This window comes from Carcharodon carcharias, chromosome 25 (assembly GCF_017639515.1).
Source record: "Carcharodon carcharias isolate sCarCar2 chromosome 25, sCarCar2.pri, whole genome shotgun sequence".
Taxonomy (NCBI): Eukaryota; Metazoa; Chordata; class Chondrichthyes; order Lamniformes; family Lamnidae; genus Carcharodon; species Carcharodon carcharias.
The window spans coordinates 24,253,374-24,267,469 of record NC_054491.1 but is presented as its reverse complement, the minus strand read 5'-3'; the positions used below and the strand labels follow the sequence as shown (position 1 = coordinate 24,267,469).

Sequence of the window (14,096 nt, the reverse complement as noted above, 5' to 3'; positions counted from 1 at the left end):
CACATCTGTTGAAACACCAGACAATGGCTGCACATCATCCTCCAAATGACAGTTCACCACAGCAACATAACCACGATCATAGAGTCCAGTGATCGTTGTTAGGAAGCACTTGTGTGTGGACAACTGGACAAGATGAGAACTGACATGCACATCACATCTTTCATCTCTTGGTAAGGAAGTCTACCAGTGTTACACAGTTAAGAAGGCGATAGAGCAAGCTACCAAAGGCTGCTGGTACACTTGGATAGGTCAGGTGAAAAGAACGAATGAGAAATCAGATTTTTTCCTTTGAAATGCAAATGCTACAAAAGTTAACCAATATACTTGGATAAATCATGAGATCAGTTCAAGTGGAGCTCCATCATAGATTTTTCCAAAATTAAGTGTTCATGAACTGTTTTCTGCCTTCTTTCTTCACTACCTCCCATCTTCTGAGTTATGACATTTAAAGTGAACAACGATTTCCCAAATGGGAAATTCCCAATCTTGGTCATGACAGGTAAGTCATCTGGCATCACAGGATCAGGAACTTACCCCAAAATGGACGGCTGGAAAAACAAAATCAGTCTATCCTGCGCTGCTAATGATTTATGAAATGGAACTGACAAAGACTCCAAGGTCAAGCCTGCCCTTTCAGCTGGAGAAGGGGTATGCCCCCGGGAAGACTTCAAGAACCCTTACCCAGTTTAGAAAACTTGGTAAAACTCCACTGAGTACTCACCAGCTTTGTTTGCAGTGTTACTGTTTGTCCTCCCCATCTGGCTCACTGTGGTACTCTGCAACATACAGACTCTTGTCAATGCTCCCAGGGATGGGCTTGATCTCTGTTCCAAGTTGCTCCTCAATGGCCTTCAGATTAAAGCGATCATCATACGTGATGAGGTTGATTGCCAAGCCCAAATGGCCAAACCGTCCTGCAGACAGAAACATTTAAACATATTTTAGATGGTTTGCATTAAAATGGCCAGCAGTTGAAGTTTACAACATCTTTTCCATTCTAGGGTACAGCAGCATAGTGGTTATGTTGCAGAATTATAATCCAGTGGCCTGGACTAATAATTCCATGACTAGTTTAAATCCCACTCCAGCAGCTGGGGCATTTAAATTCAGTTCATTAAATAAATCTAGAATAAAAAGTTAATATCAGTAATGGTGGCCATGAAATTACCAACATCCTTTAGGGGAGGAAATCTGCTGTCCTTAAACAGCTGGTCTATTTGGGACTCCAGACCACAGCAATGTAGTTGACTCTTAACTGCCTTCTGAAATGACCCTAGCAAGCCACTCAACTGTCAAGGTGGTGGTTTACCACCAACTTCTCAAAAGGCAACTTGGGACAGCCTATAAAAGAAGCTAACTTTGCCAGTGGTGCCCATATCTTGTTGGCAAATTAAAAATCTAAACATACCATCCAGCTGAACAAATTCCATTTTTTTGCATGTGGTTCTGGGCGCAGTATTTTGGAAGCACCAGAAGTGTCAGAGAGGAGATATGAGGAAATATTTTAACTCTAAATTAATGGGCTTTGAGAAGTATAAAAATCAGGCCCATTGCGTTTACACATTTGAACTAGGTTATTGCTGGAAATCACCAAAAACACAGGCAAATACTTTCCAAAAGAAGGGAAAAGGTAAGCATCAGAAGGGGAAAAAAAGGATATGCCCTTCCGTGCACAATCATCCTCAGCATGTGGCAACCTGGGATGGACTGCAATCTTGAGTTGATATGGCACAGGGAAAGGAGGAATAAATAGGGTTTACCCTCACCTGATCTGCCAATGCGATGTAGATAGGTCTCTGCAATCTTTGGGAAATCAAAGTTTATTACAACATTCACAGCTTGGATATCAATACCACGAGTGAACAGATCTAGGAAAAAAATACATACATTCAGGTGAAAAATCTGATTGTAAATAAAAAAAAATCTATTTCCAAAGAACAATTGGTTCCATTGCCTATAAGTAAAACACTTCATTACATAAAACTCTTTAGGAACAGGAAATGGCCACTTGGTCTAACACCCAAAAATGATACCTAATCAATCGCTTTGCCTTTCCCTCCAAGGGTATATCTAGTTGTCTCTAACCCAACTGCACAATTTGAGTGGATGGGATTTCTTACTAACTTGCTAAATCGCTAACCAAACTATAGATGAACACAAAAGTTAACAATTACTCAATTTCCAAGATTTAAAAATTTTATCCTCTAGGTTTTGAAACTAGTCTGTGTAAATCCATCTGCATCAAGTGGCTTGTCATCCCCTAACATAATTAATTTTTGTCTACATACCTAAGTGGCTGAGAAGTGTTTTAAATCGTCAAAAATCCAGTAGGGCCCATATCCATGTTATTCTCTTGAAGCAGTGTACCTTAGGCAACATCAATTATCATTCTCACTCCACTGGGAGATGTGACTGGAAGGAATATTCCTCCCTGAAGATTTTTCTTCCTCTGACTGAAGGCCCATCCAATCCAATAGTATGTGTCGTATATTATAATGCAACATACAGACCTACCTAATCCAAGAACAGCCAAACAAATGCTCAGCCTTGCAAAGTGAAATTGAACATTTCTAGAAATTTAGTACCTACCAGTGCAAACCAAATTACGACACATTCCATTTCTAAAATCATGGAACACACGGTTACGATGTTCCTGTCAAAACAAAAATTGACAACTCATTTTACCAAAAGAACTGTTCATTCTTTACAATAACCCTCAAGATCATGTGCAAAATGAGCCACGCTGTTTAAAAAACAAAAGTACTTTTGTAATCACTGCCAGTACAAAGGATCTAACGTGCATGCAATGACCAGAGTTATGTCAATTCTATCTATAAAGGAGTACCGAGACAAGTTTTCAATGGCTTTTGTCCCTCTCCCCCATCCACCCACCAAAAATACAAACAAGCTCTCACTTGCAATAACTATTCAGCAACTATAGAGCAAGGAAAGGTAGCGACTCAACTTTAAACATCCCATGGTCAAATAACCTCCCAACACTCAATTTCTACAGGCTTAAAGGCACTGGGCAAGTACTTGGGGATAGCAGGTGCCTGTGGAACAGCAGCCCTATAAAAAATTAACTCTGTCCAAGAGCAAAGAGAGCTAGTAAAGGAGGAACAACAAATTGAGTTACTTGGAGCATATAATTTCATATTTAACTACTTAGGTTTCAGTCCAGTTCCAGGTTAATAGAAAAAAAGTGACGAAGTAAGAAAAAAAGAATGAAGCAAATACTCTCAAAAATATAAAGTGGGACTATAGCTATGGAATGATCCTATATAACTACACCAGGAGATGGAGTGGACAATGAGTCTTACCAACATTTTTCAAAAAAAATTAAGTGCATCAGGCAAATTCACAATATTTTGTCAACTCAGAGGAGTTCCTTCACTCTGCAAGTTCTTTCTTTAAACTCACCTGCCTCATTTTAGCATGAATGTAGAAACAAGAGTAACCCAGCTGGGAGATTTTCTTGGCCAGCAGCTCCACTCGCTGGGAGGAATTGCAGAATATAATTGACTGGTTAATCTGAAGCTAAAAGTAACAAAAAACAGTAATACAATTAATTTTCATGTAAACAAACCCATTTATACATGCCCTGCTTCTTCACCCCAACCCAGCTGCCCCCTTCTTATTCAATAATGAGTTGACGCATGCAGCCTGATTTGGGGCTACTCCTGTGCTGCTCTTTAATGCAATGGCTGGTGGACCAAAGTGGAGAATATTGATCTGGCCTTAAATGTTCAGCATCACCCTCATATCACAATAGAGCTTCCATCATAAGATCTATGCTTACACAATATTCAGTACCATTCACAACTTCTCAGATACTGAAGCAGTCCATGTCCAAATGCTGCAAGACCTGGACAATATCCAGGCTTGAGCTGACAAGTGGCAAGTAACATTCGCACCACACAAGTGCCAGGCAATGACCATCTCCAACAAGAGAGAATCTAACCATCACCCCTTGATGTTCAATGGCATTACCATTGCTGAATCCCCCACCATCAACATCCTGGGGGATTACCAATGACCAGAAACTGAACTGGACTAGCCGTATAAATACTGTGGCTACAAGAGCAGGTCAGAGACTGGACATCCCTGTGGTGAATAACTCACCTCCTGACTCTCCAAAACCTGTCCACCATCTACAAGGCACAAGTTAGGTATATGATGGAATGCTCTCCACTTGCCTGGATGAGTGCAGCTCCAACAACAATCAAGAAGCTTGACACCATCCAGGACGAAGCAACCCTCTTGATTGGCACCCCGTCCACAAACATTCACTCCCTCCATCACTGACACACAGTGGCAGAGCAGTGTGTACTATCTATGAGATGAAGTTCAGGAACTCACAAAGCATCCATATACAGCACCTTCCAAACCCATGACCACTATTACCTAGAAGGACAAGGGCAGCAGACACATGGGAACACCACCACCTGGAAGTTCTCCTCAAAATGACTTGGAAAAATATCACCGTTCCTTCACTGTCACTGGATCAAGATCCTGGGACTCCCTCCCTAACAGCACTGTGGGTGTACCTATACCACATGGACTGCAGCGGTTCAATAGCTCACCACCTTCTCAAGGGAAATTAGGGGTGGACAATTAATGCTGGCCTAGCCAGTGATGCCCACATCCCATGCATGAATTAAAGTTCCCCGATATAGGATATTGTAGATATCAATGTAGATTCATTGGATCCCCTGCCACCACCACCACAAAGAATTTAAGAGTCCCAAAAAAAAATCTAATTCTCCTTTAAAACTGACAGGCTGCTGCCTCTGGGACATTACCAAAGGTTTACAGATCATAACAGCAGAACTCTGCTCCTCTTCAAATTGAGCTGAGACACCCACCGGAATAGGATCCAACATCTCATCAAAAGGATGGCAATTCTGGAATGGAATCTCGCTATAATACTGGAATGTCAGGTTGCATTGTGCATTCAAGCCTTTAAAATGGCTGAATATCGGCTAATCTCTTACTACATGGTGCTGAAAACCCCACAGATGCAGTTCTTACCCTAGAGAAGAGTGTGTTGAGACAGTGCACTTTCTGCCGCTCTGTAACATAGGCATAGTACTGGGTTACTCCTTTCAGTGTCAGCTCTTCCATCAGGTTAATTTCATATGGTTTCTGCAAATGCGAATTCTGCCAAGAAGACAAGTTAGTGCATCATTACACAATACAGTTTAACTACTCAAAACTAGTCTCATGTATGTTGTAATAATGCAGCTCGAATCCAGATCTCAAACAAGTTTTAACATAATTTCAACTCAAAACATCGAGAAACTTGACAGGCCTAATCACTGCTGGGCATTGTCAGCTAAGATTTTACACGGTCTCACAACACAAAAGCACTACAATTAGTTGCATGTAGCACCAAGTGTGGTAATGACCCAAAATATAGCTCCTCACCTTCAAGGGCCAAATCAGTTAAAGGGACTACATTATTTTAAGTTCTTCATTTGCACTTGTTACAAGATACTTGAAAATCAAAAGATAAATGGGAGTGAGGAACTTAAAACCACCACCAGCATCAGGGAAAAGGTGCTGGAAAAGCTAGAGGCTGAGAAGTCTCCAGGACCAGATGGCCTGCCCCTAGAGTCTTAAAAGAAGTGGCTGCAGAGGTAGTAGATGCATTGGTTATAATCTCCCAAAGAATTCTTTAACTTCTTTCCAATCCACGGGAACCCCTCCAGAGTCTAATGTAAAACCTATGTTCAAAAAAAAGGAGGGAAACAAAAAGCAGGAAACTACAGGCCAATTAGCCCAATATCTGTCAAATGTAAAACCAAAAAAATGCTGATGCTGGAAATCCAAAACAAAAATTAAAAAAACTGGAAAAACTCAGCAGGTCTGGTAGCATCTGCAGAGAGGAACACAGTTAACGTTTCGAGTCCATATGACTCTTCAACAAAACTAAGTAAAAAAAAAGTTCTGTTGAGTCATATGGGACTTGAAACGTTAACTGCGTTCCTCTCCGCAGATGCTGCCAGACCTGCTGAGTTTTTCCAGGTATTTTTATATCTGTCAAATGTAAACTGTTAGAATCTATTATTAAGATTATAGCAAGACACTTGGATCATAATTTGATCAGGCAGAGTCAACATGGTTTTGTGAATGTCTAACTAATTTATTAGGGTGTTTTGAAGTAAGTGGATAAAGGGGAACCTGTAGATGTGGTGTACTTGGATGTCCAAAAGCATTTGATAAGGTGCCACAACAAAGGTTACTACACAAAATAAGAGCTCATGGTGTATTAGCACGGATAAAGGAATTGTTAGCTAACAGGAAGCATGTAGTAGGTATAGATAGATTTTTTTGGGTTGGTAAGCTGTAACCAATTGAGTGCCACAGCTATCAGTGCTGGTGCCTCAACTACTTACAATCCATATCAGTGATCTGGATGAAGGGACCAAATGCATCGTAGCTAAATTTGCTAACACTACCCAGATAAGTAGGAAAGTAAGCTGTCAAGAGGAGATTGAGAGTCTGCAAAAGGATATAGACAGATTAACTGAGTAGGCAAAAATTTAGCAGTTGGAGTAAAATGTGGGAAAACATGAACTTGTCCATTTTGGCAGGAAGAATGGAAAAGCAGTATCCAATTTAAATGGAGAGAGATTGCAGAACTTGGTAGCACAGAGGGATCTAGGTGTCCTGGTACATGAATCACAAAGTTAGTATGCAGTTACAGCAAGTGATTAGGAAGACAAATGGAATGTTGGTGTTAATTGCAAGGGGAATGCAATATAAAAGTAGGAAAGTTTTACTGCAGCTTTACGGTGCATTGGTGAGACCACATCTGGAATACTGTGTACAGTTTCAGTCTCCTTATTTGAAAAATCTGCATTCCAAACAATGCACAGAGAAGGTTCACTTGACTCATTCCTGGGATGAAGGGCTTATCCTCTGTAGAAAAGTTGAACAGATCAGGTCTATACCCTTTGGAGTTTAGAATCATGGAAAATGATCTTATTGAAATATATAATATCCTGAGGAGACTTGACAGGGTAGATACCAGGAGGATGTTTCCTCTTGTGAGGAGACTAGAAATAGGGGACACAGTTTAAGAAGAAGAGATTTCCCTTTTAAGAAAGGGATAAGGATATTTTTCTTCTGAGTATGTTGTTAGTATGTGGAAATCTCTTCCTCAGAGAGCAGTGGAAACTGGGTCATTGAGTTTATTCAAGGCCGAGTTAGATTTCTGATAGATAAGGGAGTCATGGATTATGGGGTGCAGACAGGAAAGTGGGGTTGAGACCACAACCATATCAATCATGATCTTATTGAATGGTGGAGCAGGCTTGAAGGGCTGAACGGCCTACTCCTGCTCCTAAGTCCTATGTTCCCATGTCACGAACAATGCCACACAAGTATAATTTGTTGTAGAAACCATACAGTGCACTGCACACTCACAGAAAAATGCCTGTAACCAGTTTTAAAGCAATGCCAGCTTCAAAAAAAAGGAACACAGGGACTCTAGCAACAGCACAGATATGTCAGGAATTATAATCGCCTATCAGTGGAATATAGTAGCTTCTAAGTATCAAACTTTCCAAAACAAATGTACATGGCCCTGATGAGATAAGAAAAACTAACTATACTGGACCACAGGTAATAGTTAATTATTTTTGGACAAATGTTCTTTCAGCACTATGGCACAAGGCAAATCAGAGCCTAATTTTAGTTTCAATGCTATTTGTACTTAGTGGTTTGGGTGGGTGAGGGGGCAGATGGTGAATAGACAAAGATTTTATAATCATCGGTCTCCTAATTTATCTGGAGGGGAGGCAGGTGGCTCTGGTCCCTCTTCATGTGCACTTCTTAGCAACTGAATCAGAGATCCACTCATCAGATGGAGTGGAGGGGGCAGCAGCGAAGGTTAACATGAAAAGTTCTATACAGTGCAGAGGCACATTTTGTTATCTGGGTTGATCCAAGTGGCAAATTCTTACCATAAATTTCTGTACACTGAGTGGGAACGTGGCAGAGTAAAGCAAGATCTGTCTGGTTCTTGGTAATGTAGAGATTATGTCCTCCATCATCTGCACAAAGTCCTGTGACAGCAGTTTGTCTGCCTAAAGGAACAGTCAGGAAAAAAGTACTGTTAAACAGCCAGCATTACGAAACAGATTTGCTCAGTTAGACCTTTAGATGAATGTGCAAAGAAGGATCAATTACCCATAATTACTTGGGGGCGTATGCGCACACGTGACTGAGCAAGTGAGTGGGAGTTTAACATCTCACCAGCTGCACAGCTCCTTCTGGCCATTTTAAAAACAGTAATTGACATTCTCTTTGGTGTAGGTCTCCCAAGCTCTTAGTTGCAGGTAATGTGCGCAACAGGGAGACCTGAGGAAATCTTATTCTCAAAACAATATCCATAGGGCAGCTGTCATTTCAACTGGTATATCTGAAAATCAATTCCGGATACCTTTAGCAGAACATAGGATTTGGGAGCAGGTGTAGGCCATTCGGCCCTTGAAGCCTGCTCTTGCATTCTGTCCCCAATAACTCTTGACGCCCTTGTCATTCAAAAATCTGTCTAATGCAGCCCTGAATAAATTCAATACCCAGGCTCCACTGCTCTCTGGGAAAAGAATTTCACATACTAATGACCCTCAGAAAAAAAATTCTCCTTATCCCAGTCTTAAAAGGGAGACATTGCATACTGTGTCACCTAGTTCTCATCTCCCCCATTCTCCTGGTATCTACCCTAGCAATTCCCCTCGGGATAATTACATATTTCAATAAGATCGCCTCTCATTCTTCTAAACTCCAATGGATATAGGTCCAACCTGTTCAACCTTCCTTCATAGGATAAGTCCTTCATCCCAAGAATGAGTTGAATGAACCTTTTCATAATTGCATTAGCAGTTCCATCTTTTTTCAAAAAAGACCAAAACTGTACAGTATTCCAGATGTTATCTCACCAATGCCTTGTACAGCTGCAGTAAAACGTCCCTACTTTTATATTCCACTCCCCTTGCAATAAATGCAAGTATTTCATTTGCTTTTCTACTCACTTGCTGTACCTGCATACTAACCTTTTGGGGTTCATGTGCCAAGACACCCAAATCCCTCTGGACCACCCAGTTCCGCATCTCTCTCCATTTAAATAGCACACTGCTTTTCTATTCTTCCTGCCGATGTGGACAAGTTCACATTTTCACCCATATGCTCCATCTGCCAAATTTTTGTCCACTCGTTTAACCTGCCGACATCCTTTTGAAGACTCTCAATCTCCTCTGACAACTTACTTTCCTCCCTATCTTGGTGCAATCAGCAAACTGAGATACCATATATTCGGTCCCTTCATCCAAATCATTGATGCAGACTGTAAATAGTTGAGGCCCCAGCACCAATCCCTGAGGCACTCCCACTAGTTACAGCTTGCCAACCCAACAAAGACCCATTTAACCCTGCTCTCTGCTTCCAGTTAGCTAATTAATCCTTTATCCGTGCTAATATGTTATGCCTACACCATGTGTTTTCATCTTGTGTCGTAACCTTTGACTACCATAAATCAAATAAATTGCTTGCGCAATTAGTCACAAGTACAAAATCACCCTATACCCAAAGTCATTACTAAAAAGGGAAAGCTAAAGGGATTTACAATGTTATATAAAAAAACACTATTGCTTCAATTTGATAATGGCACTATTTAAATGTTACATTACCTCATCTAATACAATCATCTGTATGTTGTCCACTTTAGCCAAGCCTTTCTTAATCAAATCCAGGATTCTTCCAGGTGTGGCAATCACCACATGGACTGTATTTAAAGAAACAAAATAAACACATTATAAGTATACAATATCAGTCAAGAAAGATAGAGTACAAGGTGAATAAGTGATGCACTGTTTCATATAAATTCAAGTGCACCCATCCCTCCCCAACAGTAAAGATGAAAAGTGGGCTATGAAATTAAAAATTAGATGTCTCACTGGCCTACTGTGGATAGCATATCAGCCTATAATACTTCACAATTGAGGTGAATATTTATTGCTTATCATCATATACTTCAAGAGGAATTCTGCCTCTTAGCTTTGAGATAAGGTTTGGCAGTTAAGACAGAGCCTGTAATCACAGCAGCTGAAGTGGAGGTTGGGAAAGGGCAGAGGGCACACAGAAACAAAAAGTTAGAAAAATATTAAACTAAAGATATTCTGCATGATTCAAAACAGCTATTGAGAGCAACAGTATGTTTTACTGTTAGTTTGCCCTATTTATACACTGATTATACAGACAATGGTGATCTACTGGTTATATTTTTACCCTGGCTCAACTTTACCCTGGTACACTGCTCATTTTAATCATTCAATACTGAGTGTGCTTTCAGTATCAGAAAGATACATATTACAGTTACTGTTTCAACTGCAACCCAAGGTTCTTAAAATCAAAAAGGCATCAGTAGAGTTTTTAAAATAAAAGTTGTTGGTTCAAAAATGGAGAAACCGGGATTATGATTCATTGAGTTTAAACCTTTCCTACCCAGAATGGATATTTTCAGGGGAAATTTAAAATGATCAAAATTCTGTGCAGAAGATAGATGGGAACCCATCACTAATCTGTTTCTCTAGCAGTAATTTCTCCTACAGGTGACTCAATTGCTAGCACTCTCTGCAGGGACAGAAGGCTATGGGTTCAAATGCCACTTGAAGACTTGAGCACAAAAGTCTAGGCTGAACTTCCAGTAGAGGCGGCATTGTTCTCTCCAAGGTGGCTTTTTTCAGATGAGAAATTAAACCAAGGCCCTGTCTGCCTTCTTAGAGGTTAAGAAACGATTCCATGACACCATTTCAAAGAGCAGGGGAGCTATCTGCAGAGTCCAGGCCAATGTTTATCCCTCTATCAATACTACCAAAATAGATTATCTGGTCATTATCACATGCTATTTGTGGGAGATTGCTGTGCGCAAGTTGGCTGCCACATTTCCTACATGACAATGATAACTACATTTCAAAAGTACTTTACTGGCTATGGTGTCCATTGGGATGTCTGGTGTTTGTGAAAAGTGCTATAGAAATACAATTTTTGTTAATCCTATTTCAAGTTTACAGCTGCCAAGTTACAAGGGTAATCCACTGGCATCTCTTCCTACAGAAAATGAAAGGTGAATCAGTTGTTTTGACTTTGGGAGATCTCAGCTAATACGAGGAGATCTACTCTAATACTGAAATCTAGATAACTGCATTTCTGCAGCGTAATTGTATTTACTGACAAAAGGGATCAGATCAGATATGCTACGTCTGATACTGGGCTACACACTCACCAGTCTCATCGAGCCTCAGAATGTCATCCCGGAGATTGGTTCCTCCTGTGGTAGCCATCACTTTCACACCACCCATGTGCTTGCTGACTTGGATACAGATCTGACTGACTTGCAGTGCCAGCTCTCGGGTAGGCACAATCACCATAGCTTTAAAAGCAAAAAATAAAGCTGGGTTAGTTATCTAATGTGCTACCTGCATTGATATGTGATAAAATTATGGAGACATTCACCTCCGCAACCAAACTTCCAAATGTATCATTCTTGCAAAAAAAAAGTCACTGTTAATTCCAACAAAGGGAACTTAAATTTAATGGATTTCTTTTAAGAGTTTATTTGGAAGTAACTCTAATGTAAATAAATAAATAAATCTACATTAGGGTCCCAGTTCAGGGGTAACCACTATCTATATTGTGGACAAATTCCAGAGAGGCCTATTTTTAAGAAGAAAAATTGCACAATCAACTTTAAAGCCAAGATGTGCCTTGGTCACAATGCCTTCTGTATTGCATGGGAAAAGTACGGTTAGCCAGCACAGAAACTGCTTCAATAGTTGGCGTAGGTGGCCCAAAAAGGCAGTGGTCAAAAAGGGGGTCCCTTTCAGCATCCACAGAACCAACCCTTTGGATCTCAGAATTTCTTGGGCCAGCATGCCAGTGTTAGTAACAATTCTAGTTGTCAGCCTTAGTGCTGTGTCTTCTGCCAGAGCTAAGTTAGAAGGTGGTGAGTCAAGTTCCACTCCAGAGACTCAAACACATTATTCAGGATAACACTTCAATATAATTGTGAATGAATGCTGCATTGTCAGAGATTCTGCATGAGATAGTGAACAGAGTCTGCTCCCTCCAGGGAACATATAAAAAAAAAAACTTTTTTTGACATCATAGGGAAGATTCTCCCCTTGTCCTGGTCAATATTTCTTCATCAACCAACATCACTGAAAAAGAGATGATCTGTTGATTATCTCACTGGTATCTGTGGAATCTTGCAAATTGTCTGTTGCATTTCCCTACACCTCAAAATCACTTAATTAGTTTTGGCACATCCTGAGGTCATGAAAGACACTATAAAAATGCAAGTCCTTTCCCCTCACAAGAAGCTTACTGATATGCAACAATGAATTATCCCTGTCGCATTTTTTTTCTCTTTTCCTCAGTACTCCCTTCACCCACTGCAATAAAAAGGTTTACATTAACACAAGAAAAACAGATACAATGGAAATACAAACATGTACAAGCCCCTTTGGAAGCTTCAAGAAACCAACTTTTTTTAATTCAAGAATGTTCAATACATACAGGAAATAAGCAGTTCAAGGCTAGGAATTAAACCTGCCATCATAGAATAGAGGCTAATACTTGCAGCAAGTAACTAATGGATCCATTTTAGTGCTATCACCCAGTTGTGACATTACTCATTTGTGACTTCAAATTCCTGATGGTTCCAAATCGTGTGAAATGAGGTTCCATATCAAACACTGGAATGGGGATCCATACATGCCAAAAATCCACACATATCCAAGCTAAGTGGACACAACGCACAACTCCAAAATGAACTAAATATTAAAAGTTACCCTTTTCAAAACCCATGTCCAAAGTAAAGTTCAAATTCTTTCTTCCTCTTTCCACCCCATCTACCCAAATTTTAAACATAGCTATTTTTGGAATAATTGGGAAGATTGAGAAAAACAAATATTGTCAATTATGAACATAATCACACAAACCTTGAATACAGTCTCTTTTCAGGTCCAGCCGTTCAAGTAATGGAATGAGGTAGGCTCCACTTTTACCTGTTCCGTTTTTGGCTCTGGCCAATATATCCCTGCCAGACAATGCAATAGGAATACTTTCCTCCTGAGAAACAGATATCAGCAGAATATCAAATTAAATTGAAAACACTTTCAGGGAATATGGCTGTCACTGACCAGGGTAGCATTTGTTGCCCATCCTTAACTGCCCTTGAACTGAGTGACTTGCTAGGCCATTTCAAAGGGCAGTTAAGAGTCAATCACATTGCTGTGCGTCTAGAATCACATGTAGGCCAGACCAGGTAAGGACAGCAGATGTCCTTCCCTGAAGAGCATTAGTAAACTAGATGTGTTTTTAATGACAGTTGATGGTAGTTTCATTGTCACCATTATTGAGATTAGCTTTTCAATTCCAGAATGATTAATTAATTTTTATTAATTAAAATTAAAATTACACCAGCTGCTGTGATCTGGATCTACGTCCCCAGAGCATTAGCCTGAGCCTTTGGATTGTTAGACCAGTGTCATTACCACCATGCTACGATCGCTCCACTTGTGACAGCTTGGCAAAAAGGTCCGTTATCAAACAAACTTATGTAGCTTACAAATAGGACAAACATGTTGGACGCACTAAACACAGCACTAACCCAGTTTCTACTTCCTTAGCAAAACCTTCCAAGATTCTGTTAAGCATACTACTACAGGGAAATGAACACACACCTGGATTGGAGATGGTTTCTCCCAGCCCATTTCAAAAATGCCCATCAGCAACTCGCGTTTCAAACAGTAATCTTCAAATTCATTTCCTTTTGTGGCCGTTACATCCTAAACAAAGTCAAGATGACAGAAGTGAAAAGTGAACCACAGACATAGTGCAGTCATCAACACACCTTGTTGCAAAACCTGTAAATGGAAAGAACCATTTTTTGTCATTTACAATTTTGACTGCTTTATATGGCTAGAGAGTGTAGCTACCCCAACCTGCCTCTTCTGATTAAAAGTATTAAGCAAGCTAAACACAAGGTGGAATGAAAGAGCAGTATTTGTCAGTGACATGTCAAAAAC

General features: G+C 40.2%; 1 protein-coding gene across 2 annotated transcripts in view; it reads right to left on the bottom strand.

Annotated features, from left to right (window-relative positions):
• LOC121269535 (probable ATP-dependent RNA helicase ddx6) overlaps positions 1 to 14,096 on the bottom strand; it is a 35,054-nt gene that overhangs the window by 5,627 nt on the left and 15,331 nt on the right. For both annotated transcript variants that reach the window (XM_041174197.1, XM_041174198.1), the window contains 10 exons: positions 13,752 to 13,856; positions 13,008 to 13,137; positions 11,291 to 11,437; positions 9,696 to 9,790; positions 7,971 to 8,093; positions 5,032 to 5,160; positions 3,421 to 3,537; positions 2,590 to 2,653; positions 1,767 to 1,868; positions 722 to 914 (listed from right to left, as the gene is read on the bottom strand). In XM_041174197.1, the coding sequence (XP_041030131.1) occupies positions 739 to 914; positions 1,767 to 1,868; positions 2,590 to 2,653; positions 3,421 to 3,537; positions 5,032 to 5,160; positions 7,971 to 8,093; positions 9,696 to 9,790; positions 11,291 to 11,437; positions 13,008 to 13,137; positions 13,752 to 13,856 (1,188 nt within the window). In that variant the 3' untranslated portion in view covers positions 722 to 738. The remainder of the gene's footprint in view (positions 1 to 721; positions 915 to 1,766; positions 1,869 to 2,589; positions 2,654 to 3,420; positions 3,538 to 5,031; positions 5,161 to 7,970; positions 8,094 to 9,695; positions 9,791 to 11,290; positions 11,438 to 13,007; positions 13,138 to 13,751; positions 13,857 to 14,096) is intronic.